The sequence below is a fragment of the Bos mutus genome, chromosome 6 (genome assembly GCF_027580195.1).
Source record: "Bos mutus isolate GX-2022 chromosome 6, NWIPB_WYAK_1.1, whole genome shotgun sequence".
NCBI classification, from domain to species: domain Eukaryota; kingdom Metazoa; phylum Chordata; class Mammalia; order Artiodactyla; family Bovidae; genus Bos; species Bos mutus.
In genome coordinates, this window is record NC_091622.1 from 115,154,591 (window position 1) to 115,173,748 (window position 19,158).

Sequence of the window (19,158 nt, forward strand, 5' to 3'; positions counted from 1 at the left end):
TGAAGGAAATGTAACCAACACAAAACCGAGAACTAGGCTATTGTGTGCTTCACCCATCTGTGGAAAAGAGTCAACCCATGGAATTCATTTCTTTTGTTTGAATCTGCATCTGTGGGGCTCAGAGTCTGTACGCACACTGTCTACTTTAATCCACACGACAATCATCCATGGTGGGAGGTGGCCCAGCACTTCCTAATGGGAGCACCGTGAACGCCAGAGGCCGGAGAGGCCTCAGCAGGCCACAGGGGCTGCAGGAGGCTTTGGGAGTCCAGGCCTGCCACCTCCAAGAGTGAGCACTGGGACACCCTCCGGGGGCCAGGGCATGAAGCAGGGTAGGGAGCAATGCTCCGAACTCCATTTCAAATGAGACAGGCTCAGCGATGATGAAGGGACTTATTCAAGGTCACAGCCAACAAGCAGCTGAGCTAGGCAGCAACAAACCCAGACTCTTCATGAAGTCCACACTGTGCACACCCATGAGAGAACGCAGAGCCCCAGCCCGCACTGCGGGAGGCAGAGGCACGGGCACCTTGGCTCGCTGCTTGCCCAATTCAAGATCTAAGAAGTCACCTTACACCTTGGAGCCTTGCCTGCAAAGCGGACACGGGGGCTTAAGGGCTGCCATCAGAATGGACTCCGAGGCAGCAGGGAGGGGCTAGAGAGAGCCCGGAAGCAGGCGGCTGCACTGGGGAGACCCGCGTGTCTGGGAGCCCCCGCGCCACGCGAGCTGCGGGAAGAGCTGCCCAGGTGAGGGGTTACCTTCACTGCGGGTCCCGGAGCCACATCATCCAGGACGTGTGCGCAGATGTTGATGACCTTCAGCAGGTGGGAGAAGAGCTGCTCCACCATGGGCACCAGGGTCCGGTCACCCAGGGCCGGCCACGCCTCCTCCTGCTTGGTGGCTGCCGTGCTGGCCTCATCTTCAGAGGCCCACGAGCTCCTCAGAGACCTGGGGGCGCTGGCTGCGATACGGGCACACATGTCACCCCCCAGCGCCAGGGCAGGGGGCAAGACCAAGTCACTCAAACCCGTCCACATGGGGTGTCTGCTGGACACCCCCTGGGGTCAGCTGATGCCTTGGGTTCCACAGGAACCTGACATTTCCCTGTGTGCCCACTTGCCATGAACCCACCCTCATATACCCCCAGGACGACAGTCCCCTTCCTGACCTAGACAACTCAAGTTCACCTGGCGATCGAGACCTGCGGATTCTGTCTCCGTTACTCTCTTTTAATTGGTTTCTTCAACACAAGCCACAACCATCACCCTGTTCAGACTCTCTCCATCTTGCCTTAACTACGAGTTTCCCTAACTTCTCCAATCTGTATTCGCATAAGCCAAGTGGTCTTTCTAAAATACTGACCCGATTGTTAGTCCCTTTCATGAAGCTCTCCAGTGACCTCCCAGAGCAAACGGACTAAGTTCTCACTACTGGAGACAGACTGCTCGCCGGCCACATTCTCCATCCTCATCGTCACTCACGTGGCATCCAAAACTGTCAGCTCCGACGCCACACGCAGCTTGCTCCACGTCCCGTGCAGCACTCTGCGCGCTGTGCCCTTTCCTGCCAGCCGACAAACCCTGTCCCTGTCCTAATCCCCCATGGGGAGCATCGCGCCCCGCCGCGTTGACACGTGTCCTTATGAACTCCTACATTTGAGCACGCAGCCCTCTCACTGCCTCCTTACTGCCCGGGCACCCAAGACAATGCCTGCACACAGTGCCCGCGCAAATGAAATCAGAGGTGAGTTTACCCACAGCCAAGTGTTTCAACTCAGGGCCGATACCTGCCAGCAAGTTCCCGGCTAAGATCAGAGCATCCTGGTGGGCGGAGAGATCCAGCGGGAACCAGGCAGACGACAGCAGGGTCAGGATCATCGAGACCATCCCCACGGTGCAGCTCTTCCTGGACTCGTCTGAGGCACTCAGCGGGGGCACTCTGGAAGCGGGATCAAATTACAGAACAATGCTGAGCTAAGTCTTGCCTCCTCTTATGAACCAAACAGAAGATTATGGCTATTCATTTCATGGCTGCTCATAAAGCGATTTTACTAAATTGTAAACTAGCATCTTTCTTGTAACCACAGGTCCATAAAAATCACCTGAAAAATGAAATCAGGGAGAAGATCTGATTGAAAGTATAAAGAATCCACCTGCAATGCAGGAGACCCCGGTTCAATTCCTGGGTTAGGAAGATCCACTGGAGAAGGGATAGGCTACCCACTCCAGTATTCTTGGGATTCCCTGGTGGCTCAGCTAGGAAAGAATCTGCCTGCAATGCGGGAGACCTGGGTTTGATCTCTGGGTTGGGAAGATCCCCTGGACAAGGGAAAGGCTACCCACTTCAGTATTCTGGCCTGGAGAATTCCATGGACTGTATAGTCCATGGGGTCACAAAGAGTCAGACACGACTGAGCGACTTTCACTTCACTTCACTTCATTAGGGCCATCTACGGGAGGAAAATCCTTTTCATTTTTAAATGAGAACTGCTAATGTAAGTACAGTAGTTCCTAAAAGACTCTTGTAACTGATCACGACTTTGCATGATAGATCACATCTGATTTCAAACAAAGAAAGTTTCTAAATTTTTAATAGTAGTGAATAATTTTGGAGAGAATCAAGCCAATTAGAAAAGTATTTTGCCAGTGTATGCAAATTCCCTTCAATGAGACTGCAAGTCACACCCTCAAATCCTCCAAATGCTGATGAGTGAGCATTTCACATCGAAAAGAATCACAAGTAATTCACTGCTTCCAAGTCTCCTGTCACTAGCATCCAACACAACTAACCGGGAGAAGCAAATATTCCAGTGGGTGTTTCCCCAAAAGGTAACACTGATGAGAGACTTCACAAGAGAAAAAAACAGGATCCGTATAACCATGATTGTATCACATGACTGTAGTCATGTGCCAAGGAAATACATACCCGCAGTGCCAACCCAAACTCCAAATGCAAACTGGGAAGGCAGTTGAAAGTAGACACAGAGCTTCACAGCATCCAAACTAAACAAGAAAGGAATGGTAAGATCACACCAAAAGGGTTCATTACACTGACCGTCCTTTTACGCTTTATAAAACGTACGAACAATGAAAATAAAGTCGGGCTCTGTACCCAGGCACAGGACATCTGCCCTCCCACAGAACAAGTTCACACCGGAGAATTCAGACACAGCTGGACAACCGAGATACAGGTTTAAGGAGGGTCCTTACATCCAGGGAGGAGAGGCCAGCAGGGAGGCACCTCCTCTAGTTGGCTTTAATCTTCCTGTGCCCTCCTCCGCCCCCCAGCTGGAATTCCCTTCTCCCCTTCTCCGCTTCTTCCCCCTACCCCACATCGGCCATTCCTGAGCTCAAGCTAATTAATGTCCATCTTCCTGACCAGACTTAAAGAACCACAGGGCAAGGATTCTTCTTGTTTTTACATCCCAAGCCTAGAACAGTGTCTGACATATGGAGGTCACAATAAAGACAGATAAAATTTATAACATTTTGAACAAATCAAGGGAAGCCCAAACTACAGACAGCCCAAACAGTATTTAAGTTTGAAAGGCACTTATATAGTATCAAGAGAGTCTAATCACAATTGTCTGAGTTTTTACAACAGGAAAGCATTCCTTCTGTCACAGAAAATAAAGGACAAGGTTTAAGCTGCTAACTCAGTGAACTGGCACCACTTTTCATATTAACATTCTTTTTTCTGATTATGGAAATTACATGTGTTCATTTTAGAAAATGTGTGATATCTTAAAAAGAATAACCATTCATAAAGTTAATTTTAGTTCTAAAATTAATTTTAGTAATTAAAATTAATTACTAAATTAATTACTAATTAATTACATTCTAAAATTAATTTTAGTAATTTTCTGCCAATTATCCTCCTGAGTGAGAGAGGTGTTTCCGTGAACGTTACTTCTCACCACCACTACACACCAGCGCGCGGTTCCGTTCTGTGCGTTTTTCACTCGGTATTATCATCTAGAGGCTCCCTCTACAGACTGTTACAAATGCTCCAAAGCATCGTACTAACAGATGCACAAATAAACACTTCAGCATCTATACAGAATTTAGGCATCTTCAGAATTTATCCAGTAGAGAATTATTGGACATTAGACTTCTTTGTACTTTCAGCATCATAAGTAATGATACAGATAATCACACGACACAAAAATCTTTGTCAGTATTTCCAAGTTTTTCTTCCTCTTCGTATATATTATAAAGTCCTTGAGTCAATTATTTTAGAGATATTTTAAACTGCTGATATACTACCAATTTGGATTACGGTAGTTTTTCATTATTATTTCTTCCCAGATGGGCTGAATGTTTTTTTTTTTAAATAAACATGTATTACTTTAATAACCTGAAAATAGTTGTTTCCATTTTCGTTGGAATAAACCAGGGTTTTATTAACAGAAGCCCACATGTAAGAGCTCTAATACAAGTATCCTATCATGAAGAACAGACCACACAAAACTACTGAAATTAACTCATTGGCCCAACCAAGAGACTTACTGTGAGTGCCCTCGTGGTCGATGTGATCAGTTCATGAGAAACCGCTGCAATGACTCTCGAGAGGTTATTTTCCAGAGTGACATCTGTGATGCTTGGTAACAGGTTATAGCCTCTATAAATTCTAACGAGAAAGATACAGAGAGACTTAAAATCTCCCATTAAAGTTTATGACATTCTCAGAATTCAAATGGCGTTTAAATACTTAAGATTAAAGGCCACAAGAAGTTAAAGCAGTCTTGACTTTTTAAGTTACAGGAAAACTGGAAATAAATGTGGTCATTATTCTACAAAGAAGGATGAAACAACCCGTCCCTCCTCCAACACCCAACCACACCAGAGGATCAACACTCCCCTCAACACAGCCTCGGCTGCAGCCTGCGTGCCGATTCAAAGCCGCCCGTTTTCAAGCTTTACATTATGTCCAATGGGAATCTACTCCTGATTCCAAACAAAACAAAGTCCTTTCCTACTACAAGACTGTCACTTTTTCCGCATTCCATTCACGGCACACATGAATTTCAATCCCTCCTAGTGGTTACATACAAATTCTAATTCCCCAACCACACAGAGGAAGCCCAGGCAGGGTGAGTGTCGATTCACTTCTGTTCCCCTCGGGTCTTGTCCACAGACACACTCAACGATACACACTAAGGAGAACACATTTTATCTCCTTACATAAATCCTGCAAGTACAGCGCAAAACCGGGATTTGTGCTTATCATGCAAGAACCAAGCTGAACAAAGCTGAATGTCGGGAGGACAGTCCGAGTTTGGACTGGATATTTTCACAGCTGTAGTTACTAACCAATTTTAATAAAATATTATACGTATCTCTGTTGGCATCTAATGACATTTAGAAGATGCAACCTTGTTGACAAGTTACTTATCATAAGCTTGTATAATTCCTGATAATGAAATATTCTTATATTGCTTCTGCTTATCTTAAAGGAACATTTATCCTGAATCTTTTCAAAGAAAGAAAATGCCAGTTTTGAGGTTAAAAAAAGGAAATTAGGAAAAAAATTATTTCCATGTTTTTAAACAACCTTTGCATTAGAAGAGATATTTATTAAGAAAAAATAGCTTCAAAATTTGACAAGCTGAGCTTCAAATTCAGAACAAACTGTCACATGGACATTTTGGCTTCAAAAGTCATTTAGCCCATGTATTTTTTTAAAATGCCATTCAGGAAAAAAGTATCACATAAAAGCTAATTTTTTAAATAACATTTAAAACACAGAGAATTCTTTAAAAGCATAATAGTCTTATTATCATTTCTGCAACCTTCCTGGCAAACTGAAATTTTAAAGAAAATCAGAACTTCATTAAAGCATTTCTGATGATTACTTTTAGTCTATCCCACTCATCTGAGAATCAGAGAGAGGGCTGTTTAGTCATTTGAAATTGTATTTAAAGACCTTCACAAAAAAATGTGAATAATAATAATTGCTAATCACTTAACTAGTGGATAACCCTAAATAACACTGACACTCTTTAAGAGCCTGCTAAAATTAATGCTATTACATAACCATACTCTTAGATAACACAGAGAAAGTGAAAACTTTAAGGACAAGATAGAGCATTAGAGTCCTACAGAAAAATACAGTTGTCAGTATGTGGCTCAGTAACAAACGAATCTTAAGACTTGTGATGTCACTGCTGCGTGGCTGCAGCAGAACCTAAATAAAGAGGCTGGTGGTAAACCCTGAGAGACAGAAGCATCCTATCAAAGGCAGCCCACCTGCTCAGACACCCTCACTAAAGCATTTTCTCTAGAAAATGCAAGCTTTCGATGAGTGCCCACATGCCTTGCTTAGCGTACCTGGTTACGGCGCTGACGGAGAAGTGGGAGGGAGGCTGCGTCTCGTGCATGAGAAGCGTCAGGTACACGCTGCTCTGGTCTCGTGCCACGGCCACCACTGGGTCCGCTTGTCCTTGGTCGCACTTGTAAAACAGCTTTGGGACGAGCCTAACATAAAAGTCAGGTTTATTTCCCTTAGAAAGTACGTGAAACCCCTTCTAATTACGCCAGGCCCTGTGTCACCATCAAGCTCGGCAGCACCTACCCACAGACATGTCTCCTGAGCGGCGGCACTGGTCAGGCACGCCCCACACCCCCGCTCTGAAACGACCAGGGGCTGGACTTTCTTCTCGTCATCACACAGTTACTTACGGCTCTCTCCACAGATTAACTCCTCTGAGTTCAGAAGCCCTCCGAGTGCTCCTCTAATCGCCTTGACCAGCGTCAGCAGGTGCAGGAGACTGCCCTGAGCAGGAGTCGCCGGGGCGGGGTGGTGGGGGGGTGCGGGGCCCTGCACAGGAGTCACCCAGGTGGGCCCCTCCTCACTCCTGCGACTTTCTCTGCAGGACCGCCCCCACACCCCCAGGGGCGACGTCCCAGCTGAGGCCCGCATCTCAGGCCAACTCTGAGGTGGAGGCAGGGAGCACAGGGGCTCTGCATGAGCCCTCGCACACCTACGGGCCGGCCTGTAGCTTCCAGAAACAATCAACTGTTTTAAAACAGTGGTGTGTGAACTCCATTAACTTTAGTTAAAGTCTCTTTCCTCCAGGAAGACCTGGCCATAAATACCATTTTTTCCTAAGGTTTAATAAATTACTGTCATAGAGAATCCCATGGATGGAGGAGCCTGGTGGGCTACAGCCCATGGGGTCGCAAAGAGTAGGAAACGACTGAGCGACTTCACTTTCACTTTCATAGAAAATGGTAAAGATTCAAGATCTTTGGTCAAGCAAGTCATACAAACCCAGTTAAGTCCCTGAAAAGGCACAGCTCACAAGCTTTGGTTGCTTTGGTTGATAGGCACATGGCCACACCAAAAACCCCTGGAGAAGGGCAAGGCTGCCCACTCTGGTGTTCTGGCCTGGAGAACTCCACGGGCTATACAGTCCATGGGGTCGCAAAGAGTCAGGCACCACGGAGTGACCTGTACACTGAAAACCAAAGGGCTATCCACCAAAACACAATTGGTTTTCTTTGAGCAGTTTGACTACAAAGGTTTTTATACTTTTCCTCAGTTTTGTTTAGTAAACATGTTATTTTTAAAACAAGATAAAAGTTATGTTAAAAAGAAATACCAATAACGGCCTAAGCAACAGACAAATACTTAATGTTTTTTGAAGTGCTTGCTTTGGTGAAGACTCGGGCACAATCCCACTCTGGTGGTGGGAGGACAGGCTGACCCGCTTCTGGACAGAAACTTCACTGCCTGCTCAGTCGCTTCAGTCGTGGCCGATTCTTTGTGGCCCTATGGGCCACAGCCCGGGAGGCTCCTCTGTCCACGTGATTCTCCAGTTAAGTACCAAAACCATAAAAACCCACTTGCCAGTACCTACCCCAAGAAATGAAAACATACGTCCAAAGTCTTGGAGGAAAGAGTTTAAGCAGCATGATTTATAACAGTCAAAAAGTGAAAATAATCATATCACTTGGTGAATGTATACATAAAACAGCAGTATTATCTACATAACAGAACGCTGTTAAACAACGAAGAGAACAAACAATGGGCACCCAACCCACAGCATGGACGAGCCTCGAACACCAAGTGAAACACAGTCAGGAGCAGAGTCCCTCTACTGACGTGTGCACACATCTATACAAGTGTACAGAAAAGGCACACGCGCCTCTACTGACCGTGTGTGTGCGTCTATACTAAGTGTGCAGAAAAGGCACACGCGCCGCTACTGACCGTGTGCACGCGTCTATACAGAGTGTGCAGAAAAGGCACATGCACTTCTACTGACCGTGTGTGCAAGTCTATACCAAGTGTGCAGAAAAGGCACACACGCCTCTATTGATGTGTGCGCGCGTCTATACAGTGTGCAGAAAAGGCACATGCACCACTACTGACCATGTGTGCGAGTCTATACCAAGTGTGCAGAAAAGGCACACGCACCTCTACTGACATGTGGGCACGTCTATACAGAGTGTGCAGAAAAGGCACATGCACCACTACTGACCATGTGTGCGAGTCTATAACAAGTGTGCAGAAACGGCACACGCGCCTCTACTGACGTGTGTGTGTGTCTATACAGAGTGTGCAGAAAAGGCACATGCACTGCTACTGACCATGTGTGCGAGTCTATACCAAGTGTGCAGAAAAGGCACACGCGCCTCTACTGACATGTGTGCACGTCTATACAGAGTGTGCAGAAAAGGCACATGCGCCTCTTCTGACGTGTGCGCGTGTCTATACAGAATGTGAAGAAAAGGCACACGCGCCTCTACTGACGTGTGCGTGCGTCTATACAAGTGTGCAGAAAAGGCACACGCGCCTCTACTGACGTGTGCGTGCATCTATACAGAGTGTGCAGAAAAGGCACACGCGCCTCTACTGACGTGTGCTCGCGTCTATACAGAGTGTGCAGAAAAGGCACACGCGCCTCTACTGACGTGTGCGTGCGTCTATACAGAGTGTGCAGAAAAGGCACACGCGCCTCTACTGACGTGTGCTCGCGTCTATACCGAGTGTGCAGAAATGGCACACGCGCCTCTACTGACGTGTGTGTGTGTCTATACAGAGTGTGCAGAAAAGGCACATGCACCTCTACTGCCCATGTGTGCGAGTCTATACCAAGTGTGCAGAAAAGGCACACGCGCCTCTACTGACTTGTGCATGTGTCTATACAGAGTGTGCAGAAAAGGCACACGCGCCTCTACTCTCGTGTGTGCGCGTCTGTACAGAGTGTGCAGAAAAGGCACATGTGCCTCTACTGACGTGTGTGTGCGTCTATACAAGTGTGCAGAAAAGGCACACTCTTCTCTACTGACATGGGCGCGCGTCTATACAGAGTGTGCAGAAAAGGCACACGTGCCTCTACTGACGTGTGCTCGCGTCTATACCGAGTGTGCAGAAACGGCACACGCGCCTCTACTGACGTGTGCGCGTGTCTATACAGAGTGTGCAGAAAAGGCACATGCACCTCTACTGACCATGTGTGCGAGTCTATACCACGTGTGCAGAAAAGGCACACGCGCCTACTGACTTGTGTACGCGTCTATACAGAGTGTGTAGAAAAGGCACATGCGCCTCTACTGACGTGTGCTCGCGTCTATACCAAGTGTGCAGAAATGGCACACGCACCTCTACTGACGTGTGTGTGTGTCTATACAGAGTGTGCAGAAAAGGCACATGCACCTCTACTGACCATGTGTGCGAGTCTATACCAAGTGTGCAGAAAAGGCACACGCGCCTCTACTGACCGTGTGTGCGAGTCTATACCAATTGTGCAGAAAAGGCACACGCGCCTCTACTGACATGTGCGTGCGTCTATACAAGTGTGCAGAAAAGGCACACGTGCCTCTACTGACCGTTTGCACGCGTCTATACCGAGTGTGCAGAAAAGGCACACGCACCTCTACTACGTGTGCGCGCATGTATACAGAGTGTGCAGAAAAGGCACACGCGCCTCTGACGTGTGTGTGCGTCTATACCGAGTGCAGAAAAGCCACACGCACCTCTACTGACATGTGCGCGCGTCTATACAGTGTGTAGAAAAGGCACACGCGCCTCTACTGACGTGTGCGCACGTCTATACAGAGTGTGCAGAAAAGGCACACGCGCCTCTACTGACGTGTGCGCGCATCTATACCGAGTGTGCAGAAATGGCACACGCGCCTCTACTGACGTGTGTGTGTGTGTGTGTCTATACAGAGTGTGCAGAAAAGGCACATGCACCTCTACTGACCATGTGTGCGAGTCTATACCGAGTGTGCAGAAAAGGCACACACGCCTCTACTGACATGTGCGCGCGTCTATACAGAATGTGCAGAAAAGGTACACGCCCCTCTACTGACCGTTTGCGCGCGTCTATACCGAGTGTACAGAAAAGGCACACGTGCCTCTACTGACCGTGTGCGTGTGACTATACCGAGTGTGCAGAAAAGGCACATGCGCCTCTAGGGACGGGAAGCAGAGCAGTGGTTGCCTGTGGCCGGGTAGGAGTTGGCAGTTACTGCAAATGGGCACAACAGATCCTTTTGAAATGATGGAAATATTGTAAAGTTGGATCGTGGTAAAGGTTGCACAATTCTAAGTTTACCAAAAATCATTAATTGTACACTTAAAATGGGTAAGTTATAAGAGATAAAAAATTTTACTTCAATAAACCTAAAAAAAAAAGGTTTGGCTTAGTAACTCAACTTCCATGAATTAATTCTTAGAAACAAAAGTTATATGTAAACATTTACGCGTTATACTAGTCACTAGCTAAACATTTATGTATAATACAAGTCACTGAACCGTTATTCATTATTTAAATCAATAAAAGCTTAGTATCCAACCGAATAATCTTTACAAAAAATTCTATCACAACTACACAGTGAAAAAGTGGCCACTAACTACAGATTTCTTGTAACAGGTGTTTCCAGCCTTTCTGTATCTGACACTGTGTGAAACGCCATTCGCCTCAGGACCGAAGCATGGACACACGGAACGGAGGGAGGTGCCCCAGACGAGGGCGGGGGTCAAAGAGGCCATTTCAGAGGAGTATTTCTAACAGGAAAATGCTAATTATTATTCTGTGGAAGTTAACATATAACAAAATTGCATGTACACTGTGTCCCAGTTTTGAAAAAGAAGCTTGTATAAAGGACATAAAGCAAAAAAATGTTAACAGTAGTTATCTCCAGTGGGAGAACTAGTGGTGATTTTTATTTTCTTCTTAGTGCTATTCTCCATATTTCAAAAATCTGGCCGTCAAAGCCCATTACTTTTACAATATGAAGCTAGTACTTTATTGCTGTCTTAATTTTCATTTCAGGCTCTTGAGACAGTGAAAAATATGTTTTTTGATAGCTTAAGAGTAACTGAAAGTGAGCTCAAAAGATTTAGGATTATGCCCTACGGTCTCCAGATTTTTGCCTCTCTTCCCACGTCATATCGTTTAGTACTTTATCCAAGAAGATGAAATGAGAGAGGAAATACTGGGCAAATACCTCATCAACGAAGCTGCAGCAACATGCCGCACCCTGGGGTCTTCATCTCCAAGCAGATGGATGACAACATTACTGAGTACCCGCTCTTGCAGTTTTAAAAGCTTTGGAAAGAAAGATGATAAAAACAGGTATGATCTCTGTATTTAAATGAATTTTAGATCAGGTATTTTGGAAAGCCGGTAAAGAAGAACTCAACGTCACTAGCCCTAAACTCACATATACGATCACAAGCTTCATGATACAACACATTCCTAGAAATCCCACACCAACAGGAAAGTGCACTGCTGGAAGTTAAATCACGGCCTCCCAGAAATGAAGGGCTTACCCCTGTATAGTGATGGGCCCCTCTGTGCAGGCTTTCTGCTTTGGCCTCCAGAAAGCTCACCAACCTAACACAAAAGAACATATTTCACGGTGAATAATTCAGCTACTGAACAAAGCCACGTGGACGGCCTGCACGGCACGCAGAGGAGGACGGCCAGGCCAGGGCCGCAGGTGGAAGCCGGGGAGGCTCTGAGGCAGCCCCACGCCACACGGCAGGAAGATGCCTGCTTCCAACAGGAGAACACACGCTCCTCCCGACTCCAGGCTCAGAAAGTGCTCCATACTTTTCTTCTAAGTGAATATACACACCTGGTATTGTGAAAGACCCCAGGTGCTCTACAGAACTAGCTCTAACACCTCAGGTGGCGGGAGGGCAGACCATGGGGAGGGGGCTGAGGCTCTGGCCCCCTCAGAGACCAGCGGGTCCCCCCCACCACTCGGGGTCCCGTCCGTGAGACGCAGCGGGAAGCAGCCCTGACTTCACAGACATGCTCTAAGGCTGAAGACAATGACCCACAGAGTGCACCTAGCCCACCCCGGCACACAACCAGCCTTCTACAGACAGGGGCTTAAAAAAACCCCACAAACTCAGACAAAAAGGAAAATTTCCCATCTAAAAGAAAGCATAGAAAGAAAACATGGGCAATCATGCTTTCTCAGAAAATTATCATAAACTGCAAGGCATCAGAAGTTATTCTTTAATTGTGACAATACCAATCTGCCGTCTGACCAAGGCTCAGTACAGCACGGCGTGCACTCGTCTAAACAGGCCCAAGTGACACGAGCATCATCGTTCTAGAAGCCTGAGCTCTTTCACTCACCAAGTGCAGAACACTTGAGTGACTAAGACTACCAGAAAGCTCCACTCCTCTGCGTGGACGTACAAACTCAGAGGAGAGGGGCGGACAGAGGCACACAGTCACCACCTGCAGCTGGGCACCGGGCCGCCCAGCGCCGTTCAAGCCTGACCCAGCGGGCCCGCCTCACCCACCTGAAGTCGATCTCTGCCACGGTCTCCAGAAGCTCCGTCCGCACCAGCCAGTAGGAGCTGCTCCGCAGGGCCAGTAAGTCGGTGATGAGCTGCAGCCCCCAGGCACTGTAGCTGCTGCTGCAGAGGCTCATGACACAGAGCTGGAAGGCAGGCGGCAGGTGGCCCTCTGCAGAGCCCCACACGCACCCCGCCCCGTGCCTGCTGCAGCCCCCCGACAGCAACCTCACTCAGGAACACTGGCCACACGCACGCGCCTCAGTCCCCTCGAGGTGGAGCACAAGCGTGTCAGCACCACGGGACCCAGCTCTCTCCCCCTGCCCCGCCTCGGCCCAGGCCTCTCCCCGGCCACCAGGCACGCGCCTCCCCTGCTGGACCCCGGTCCGCCCCAGCCCAGCGCCACGACCTGGAGCCCGCGTCCTGCCCGACAGGACCCGGCCCCAGGCCGCCCCAGCGCACGCGGCCCGCTGAGTGCTGCTGACTGGCTCCCTTCTGCCCCAGCAGACACGGACTGACCGACACCTGGCAAACAGCTGGGACCAAGGAGCAAGTCTGGCCGGGCCGTGACACTTTAAAGGGGGACATGAATCTGACAATGGTAGGGTTTGGGGGTTGATTTTTACTGCTTAACGTGGACTGCTGTCGGACCAGTTGTGAGTTATGAACCAGCTGATAGAACATTTCAACATGCTGCCTCAGAAAGGCCTGGGGCCACCCCACCGCCAACGCCACAGCGATTAAATAACCCCAGGGCCTCACTCTGTGCATTCGAGGGGCCTGAAAGAGCTGCTGCGTTTTAATTCAGCAAGTTTTACATGTAATATGAGCAAGGTAGAGATACCCTTTAGGAAAAGTGTATTTCAAACAAATATTCTGAGATTTAAACCGAAGTCTATTAAACCTTGAGTCTGCGGGCACTGTTTTCCTTCTAAGGCTGAGGTAGATACACAGATGTTTATTACTCTTGCAAATGGAAATATTTAATATTAAGCTTAACCTTTCATTGTTAACATTGGTAAAATTTCCACTAATCAAAGAAATGACATCACAAACACTCACGCTCACCCTCACAGCAGCACAAGCCAACTTGCAAGTAACTGATGATTCGTCCTTCAAAGTTTTCTGCAGCAGGGGAATGCAGTCCGCCAGAGAAAATGTATTTCCTGCCCGGAAGAGCAAGCACAGAAGCCTTCGTGTGAACCTGAACTCGAGAACACCATCCAGGGGCGACGGTGCTGGAAGCTGGAAGCGGGCGCTTACCTGTCCGGGCTCTGACGGCGCCCATCCAGCCCGCCACGTGGAAGCGGCACCGGCCGAGGACGGAGCAGATGAGGGTCCCGCAGAGGATGGCTGTGGCTCCCCGGACCTGCGGGTCCCCGTGGTCGACATAGTTCAAGACGTCGGACACGTACTGCTCCTCTGCGGAGAGAGATGGCCCGGCCACTGTACAGGTCCCTACCGTCAACTTTCTAACTCAGGGCAAAGGCCGAATTCTCCGGAAAGAAAAAGAAGGGCAAGGGAGCGATGCTAATCTAGAAAAGACTTGACTGTAACAACCATCAGTGGTAAAAAACATCCCGAATTTAAAGACCCTATATTCATCACATCCCTGACAGCGTGTCAACACGGTAAGAGTTTCTGGGTTACAATTCCAGGTTGTCAGCCAGTAATCAAAATTCCAACATTTTGCTTCAGGAAAATGACTAGAGAGCCTCAAAGCTTTCCACACTTATTATCTAAAATAAATTCAAAAGCATGAGTTTGTCCATTCACCCAAGGAAAGAGAGGAGAGAGCGAGCAGGCGGGAGGGTAACTTTAGGAAGCAGTCTTCCACCAGTCACCCACCGGAGGAGACGCCCCAGGACTTGTGCCGTGGAAGACTGGCTGGTGCCGCCCAGCTCATCTCAGCCCCCGTCGGCTCTGAGCGTTAATGGCTCGCTCCCCACTGGCTCTGAGTGTGAATGTCTGGTCTGGCTGGTGTGACCCAAAGCAATTTTGATTACACACAATTTGTGCTTTTGCTAAAATCCAATACATATGTTAATCAGCTCTTACATTCCCAGACTTCTATTGCTTTCCTCTGTGTGTTTCAACTAAACACTGCATCTGTAGGGAGTCCAAGAAGCCAAAAACATGACAATTGATGTGTTTTATGCAGAGCTATAACACAGCTCAAACGCTGCAAACTTACTCAGAAAACTTAGTGTTCCAAAACTAAAATAGTCAGAGTTGGAAACAGTATTCAAAACAATGACTAAACATGAGAAATGAGAAAAAGTGTGAACGTACCAGGGTATTCCACGGTGTCAAGAGGTGCTCTGTAGAGTTTGCTGAAGAAAGACTCAGGATGAAGGGCCACGGCGGCTCCAATGCAGCTGAGGGCCAGCGCCTTCACGCTGACCCGCACGTCCCTGTCCGGAACCAAGGCTGGAACAAGTCCGAGCGGCCACCGTCAGCGTCACAGAAGCAAATCTTTAGCTTCCAAACAAACAGAGCCAGACCCACGAAACCAGCCTCCCCCAGCCTCACTGCCCCTTCCCTGTCAGTGGGTGAAAACCAAAGCTCGGATCCAGCTTCTACTCTGGCTGCTGCAAACAGGCTCAAAGCTGGTGACCAAGGTGACCTCTGAAACCTAAAGTTACTCCCTTTGGCTCTGCACCTGCTCTTTGATACTCACCATTCTTTTCCCCTGTGAGCAGAAATGAAGCGGACAAAAGGCGGACGCAATGGACAAGAGGGGCAGAATCCTCGTCAGTGGATTGGCCGATGTCGCCTTTGACCCGGCAAGGCTGTAAAGAGAAACCAACACTTATCGTCTTACAATCATGGAACCTACAGGCTGATTCCTTAGTTCACCCAACAAAGAATTCCAGAGCAGCAACTGTGCAGGAGCTTGGCATTCAGAGACGTGCTCGACCTCACAGGCCACGGTGGGGCAGGATTAGACCCCTGGGGGGAGTCCTGACAGGGTGCCCGAGGGCTGGGGCCGAATGAGCCCAGCTGGAAGGGAGCACGCCGCACAGGCAGAGGGAAGCGCCCAGGGACACCAAAGCTGTGAGGGGAGGGCCACTGTCCCAGGAGCGGCCGAGGTCCAGACGGTGGAGCATCCACAGAGAGACCAAGTGTGAAGCACTACTTGTTGCCCTTGAGGAATTTAAAATTAACTGGGAGTACAGGACACTCACAGGGAAAAGGCAAGCAATACAGAGACAACCCTGAAACAGCTCAATGGACAGCTGGGCAACAACTGAAAAAATCACACAACCCGAGTTAAAAATGGGCAAAGGACCTCAAGAGACGGCTCCCCAAAGAAGATACGCGAATGGCTAATTAACTCACGAAAAGATACTTCACGTCTCTAATCATTAGGGGAGATGCAGGTCAGAAACCTCAGTGATACACCACTGCACACCCAGTGTGATGGCCACCCTCAAAAAAAAAAGAAACAAAAACAGAAAGAAGTGTTGGCGAAGACGCAGAGAAACGGAATGCTGGTGCGCCACGGGTGGGAAGGGAAGATGGTGCAGCAGGGACTTCCCTGGGGTTAGGACTCTGTGCTTCCAATGCAGAGGGCGCAGGTTCAATCCCTGGTCAAGGAACTAAGACCCCACATGCCACACGGTGCAGAAAATAAAAACAAAGCGGGGCAGCTGCTGTGGAAAGCAGCACAGGCTTCCTCAAAAAGTGAGAAACACAAGTATCACACAGTCCAGCAAGTCCTCTTCTGGTGTATTACCCACAAGAAATGAAATCAGGGTCTTGAAGAGGTATTTGTACACTCATTGATAACAGCATTATTTACAACAGACAAAAGCGGGGAGTCACCCAACTGTCCATCAACAGATGAAGAGAAAAGCAAAACATAGTAAACACAGGCAATGAAGCAAAATTCAGTCTCAGGGGGGAGAGGATTCTGACAGCTCCTGTGACGCAGATGACCCTGAGGACACAAAACGACAAATACTATGATTCCACTTATGAGAGGTCCCCAGAGTAGTCAGATCCAAAGAGACAGAAAGCAGGATGATGGGTGAGAGGGGCCAGAAGAAGGGGGAATGGGAGTCAGTGCTGAATGGAGACAGAGCTCAGTCTGGGATGGCTGCACAACACGCAGCATGTGATGCCACTCAACTGTGCCTGCAGAGGGGCTGTGACGGTGAGCTGCACAAGGACCTACCACGGGAGTGAACAAGTAACTCAGTGGAACAAAACCAAGAAACGTTGGCAGGCCACACACGACCATCAGATGGACGGTCCAAGAAATCACGTGCGGTCCACTCGGCACCAACAGGTGTGTCCGGGAAGGGCTCCCAAGAAGGCCGAACGTCGGGCAGTTCTCAAGGACGCATCCACACCTCGAGAGGCAGACAGCGGAGCGGACTCGAGGTCGATATGCGAAGGGGAAAGAGCTGAGCAAAGGTGCAGCCACGGGACAGCCAGGAGCGCGGCAGACAGAGCACGCTTAAACACTCAGCCCGCGGGACACGGCGCAGGCTCAGGCCCGGAGTCTCACCTTGTTCTCTGGATCCCCTGGCTCGGCAGCTTCCTCTCTTGAGACAAATTTATCCACACTGCTGTCAGAGGACTGCCTGCAGTGGCCCATGCTTTTCAACAAATGTGCTTGTTGAAGGGCTTCGAAATCAAAGAAAGAGACTAAGTCAACCGACAAGTTTCCAATTAAAACACAAATACACGTATCAACACAAAGTCAGTATGAAAGCACAGGACTTGTCATCAAGAACGTATGATAATCTCTCAGCTGATTTTCCTCATTTGCTATTTACAACTCAGGAAACAGATGCCAGAAGACTTCTTAGAAGCTAAGACATAAGAGGTCAGGGTTGAAAACAAGGCCGCTTAGTAGTACAGTAAGGCCCCTCCAAGCGAGCTTTCAGGTCACAAACTTTCCAAGATGTGAACATGTGTTCACATTCCAATCACGAAAGTCAGTTCAGGTGCGGGGTGCACCGCCACACGCGTGCACCCTTTACAAGTGTGCTCGACAGAGTACAGTACTGTACACAGTGGCTGCTGTGGTTCAGTCGCTCAGCTGTGTCTGATTCTCTGCAACCCCATGGACTGCAGCATGCCAGGCTTCCCTGTCCTTCACCATCTCCTGGAGCTTGCTCAAATTCATGTCCATTGAGTCTTAATTTCAAGTCCAGGGAAAAGTATGAAAAGTATTATAAACCTATTGCAGTACAGTTCTTACATGGCCCATCATGTTAGTTGGATACCTGGGCTCGCTTTGCTGGACTTAGGAGCAAAACCTCGGAATGGGGCTTAGCTGTGCGTCGGGGACTTACGTGCGCCTCCTAAAGTCAACGTACCGATGGAAGAGCTTCTGAAAGCCTCCGCGTCTGCGTCAGGAAGAACGGCGGTGGCGTCCTCGTCCTCGTCCTGCGTCTGCCCCACCTGCATCCCTGGACACTGGCTGTCGGTGCCATCTAAGACCTGGACGTGCAGGAGGGGCTGTGAGGTTCTGAAGCGCCACCGCCCAGGGGCAAGCCCTCCAAGGCGGAAAGGCAAAGGCAAAGCCCGTAAGCAGCACAGACCACGCCTCACACACCGACAGGAAGGGCGTCTCCTCAAAGGCACAGGACGCAGGCGTGAACAGTGCCGAGAGCTTACTGACTGCACGTTACCATGTTATGGAAAGCTTCTGTGATTCTAAAAATGCCAAAGACATCCCAATCTGGACGTTTCTCTTTTTTGATTACAAAAGACAAAAATCCAAGCAAAAACCTCTGTGTTCACAAGCAAATTTTACAGCAAGTGAAAAATGAGGAAAAGTCTTTTAAACAAAAGTCTAACAACAGGTTACCCCCTGCACTGCTAGGACTGACCCAACTATGTGGGGTACAGTATTTCACATATCTAGCCACACACACGGGTGGTGATTTCAGACTGCCAAATCTCTCTCCACTTGAAATCCCCTGTAATTTACCTGAAAAACTGAGTGAGAGACCCTCTGTATGTTAGTAATTATTACTGAAATAAATTCTGTATCATTATAAAGTTAAAAAAACAAAACTGAGCTATTAATACATGAGCAAAAACAAGAGAGAAACAAACTTCCTCCACTCTCCAGATGACTTAAGAAAGCAAACACCCCACACAGGCTAAGATGAGAAGTTCTACCGTAATAAACAACGTTTTCTGAAAACCCCAGCGCACCCCCGGCTGGCGTGAAAGCACCCCCACGTATTATGTCCCTTATCCCCACAAGCCTCACAGCGCTAAGCACCATCTCCAGCTTCATTCTGTGGGTAAGGAAACAGGGGCAGCAAGGGCCACAGCTGTGGAGGCTGCCCAGGTCCTGAGCAGCTGAGCCAGAGCTCTCACGGGGCTGGGCTCCCCACAGGCCACGCCCCGAACCACCA

The 19,158-nt window shown here is 48.6% G+C and overlaps 1 protein-coding gene across 4 annotated transcripts in view; it reads right to left on the minus strand.

Annotated features, from left to right (window-relative positions):
* The window catches only part of HTT (huntingtin), a 132,011-nt gene that overhangs the window by 61,992 nt on the left and 50,861 nt on the right, over positions 1–19,158 (minus strand). For all 4 annotated transcript variants that reach the window (XM_070372786.1, XM_070372785.1, XM_070372787.1 and 1 more), the window contains exons 13-26: positions 18,106–18,229; positions 17,289–17,407; positions 15,453–15,564; positions 15,065–15,202; positions 14,036–14,194; positions 13,841–13,938; positions 12,779–12,918; positions 11,789–11,852; positions 11,464–11,564; positions 6,331–6,477; positions 4,510–4,630; positions 2,927–3,003; positions 1,788–1,939; positions 760–962 (exon numbers count right to left, since the gene is read on the minus strand). In XM_070372786.1, the coding sequence (XP_070228887.1) occupies positions 760–962; positions 1,788–1,939; positions 2,927–3,003; positions 4,510–4,630; positions 6,331–6,477; positions 11,464–11,564; positions 11,789–11,852; positions 12,779–12,918; positions 13,841–13,938; positions 14,036–14,194; positions 15,065–15,202; positions 15,453–15,564; positions 17,289–17,407; positions 18,106–18,229 (1,755 nt within the window). The remainder of the gene's footprint in view (positions 1–759; positions 963–1,787; positions 1,940–2,926; positions 3,004–4,509; positions 4,631–6,330; positions 6,478–11,463; positions 11,565–11,788; positions 11,853–12,778; positions 12,919–13,840; positions 13,939–14,035; positions 14,195–15,064; positions 15,203–15,452; positions 15,565–17,288; positions 17,408–18,105; positions 18,230–19,158) is intronic.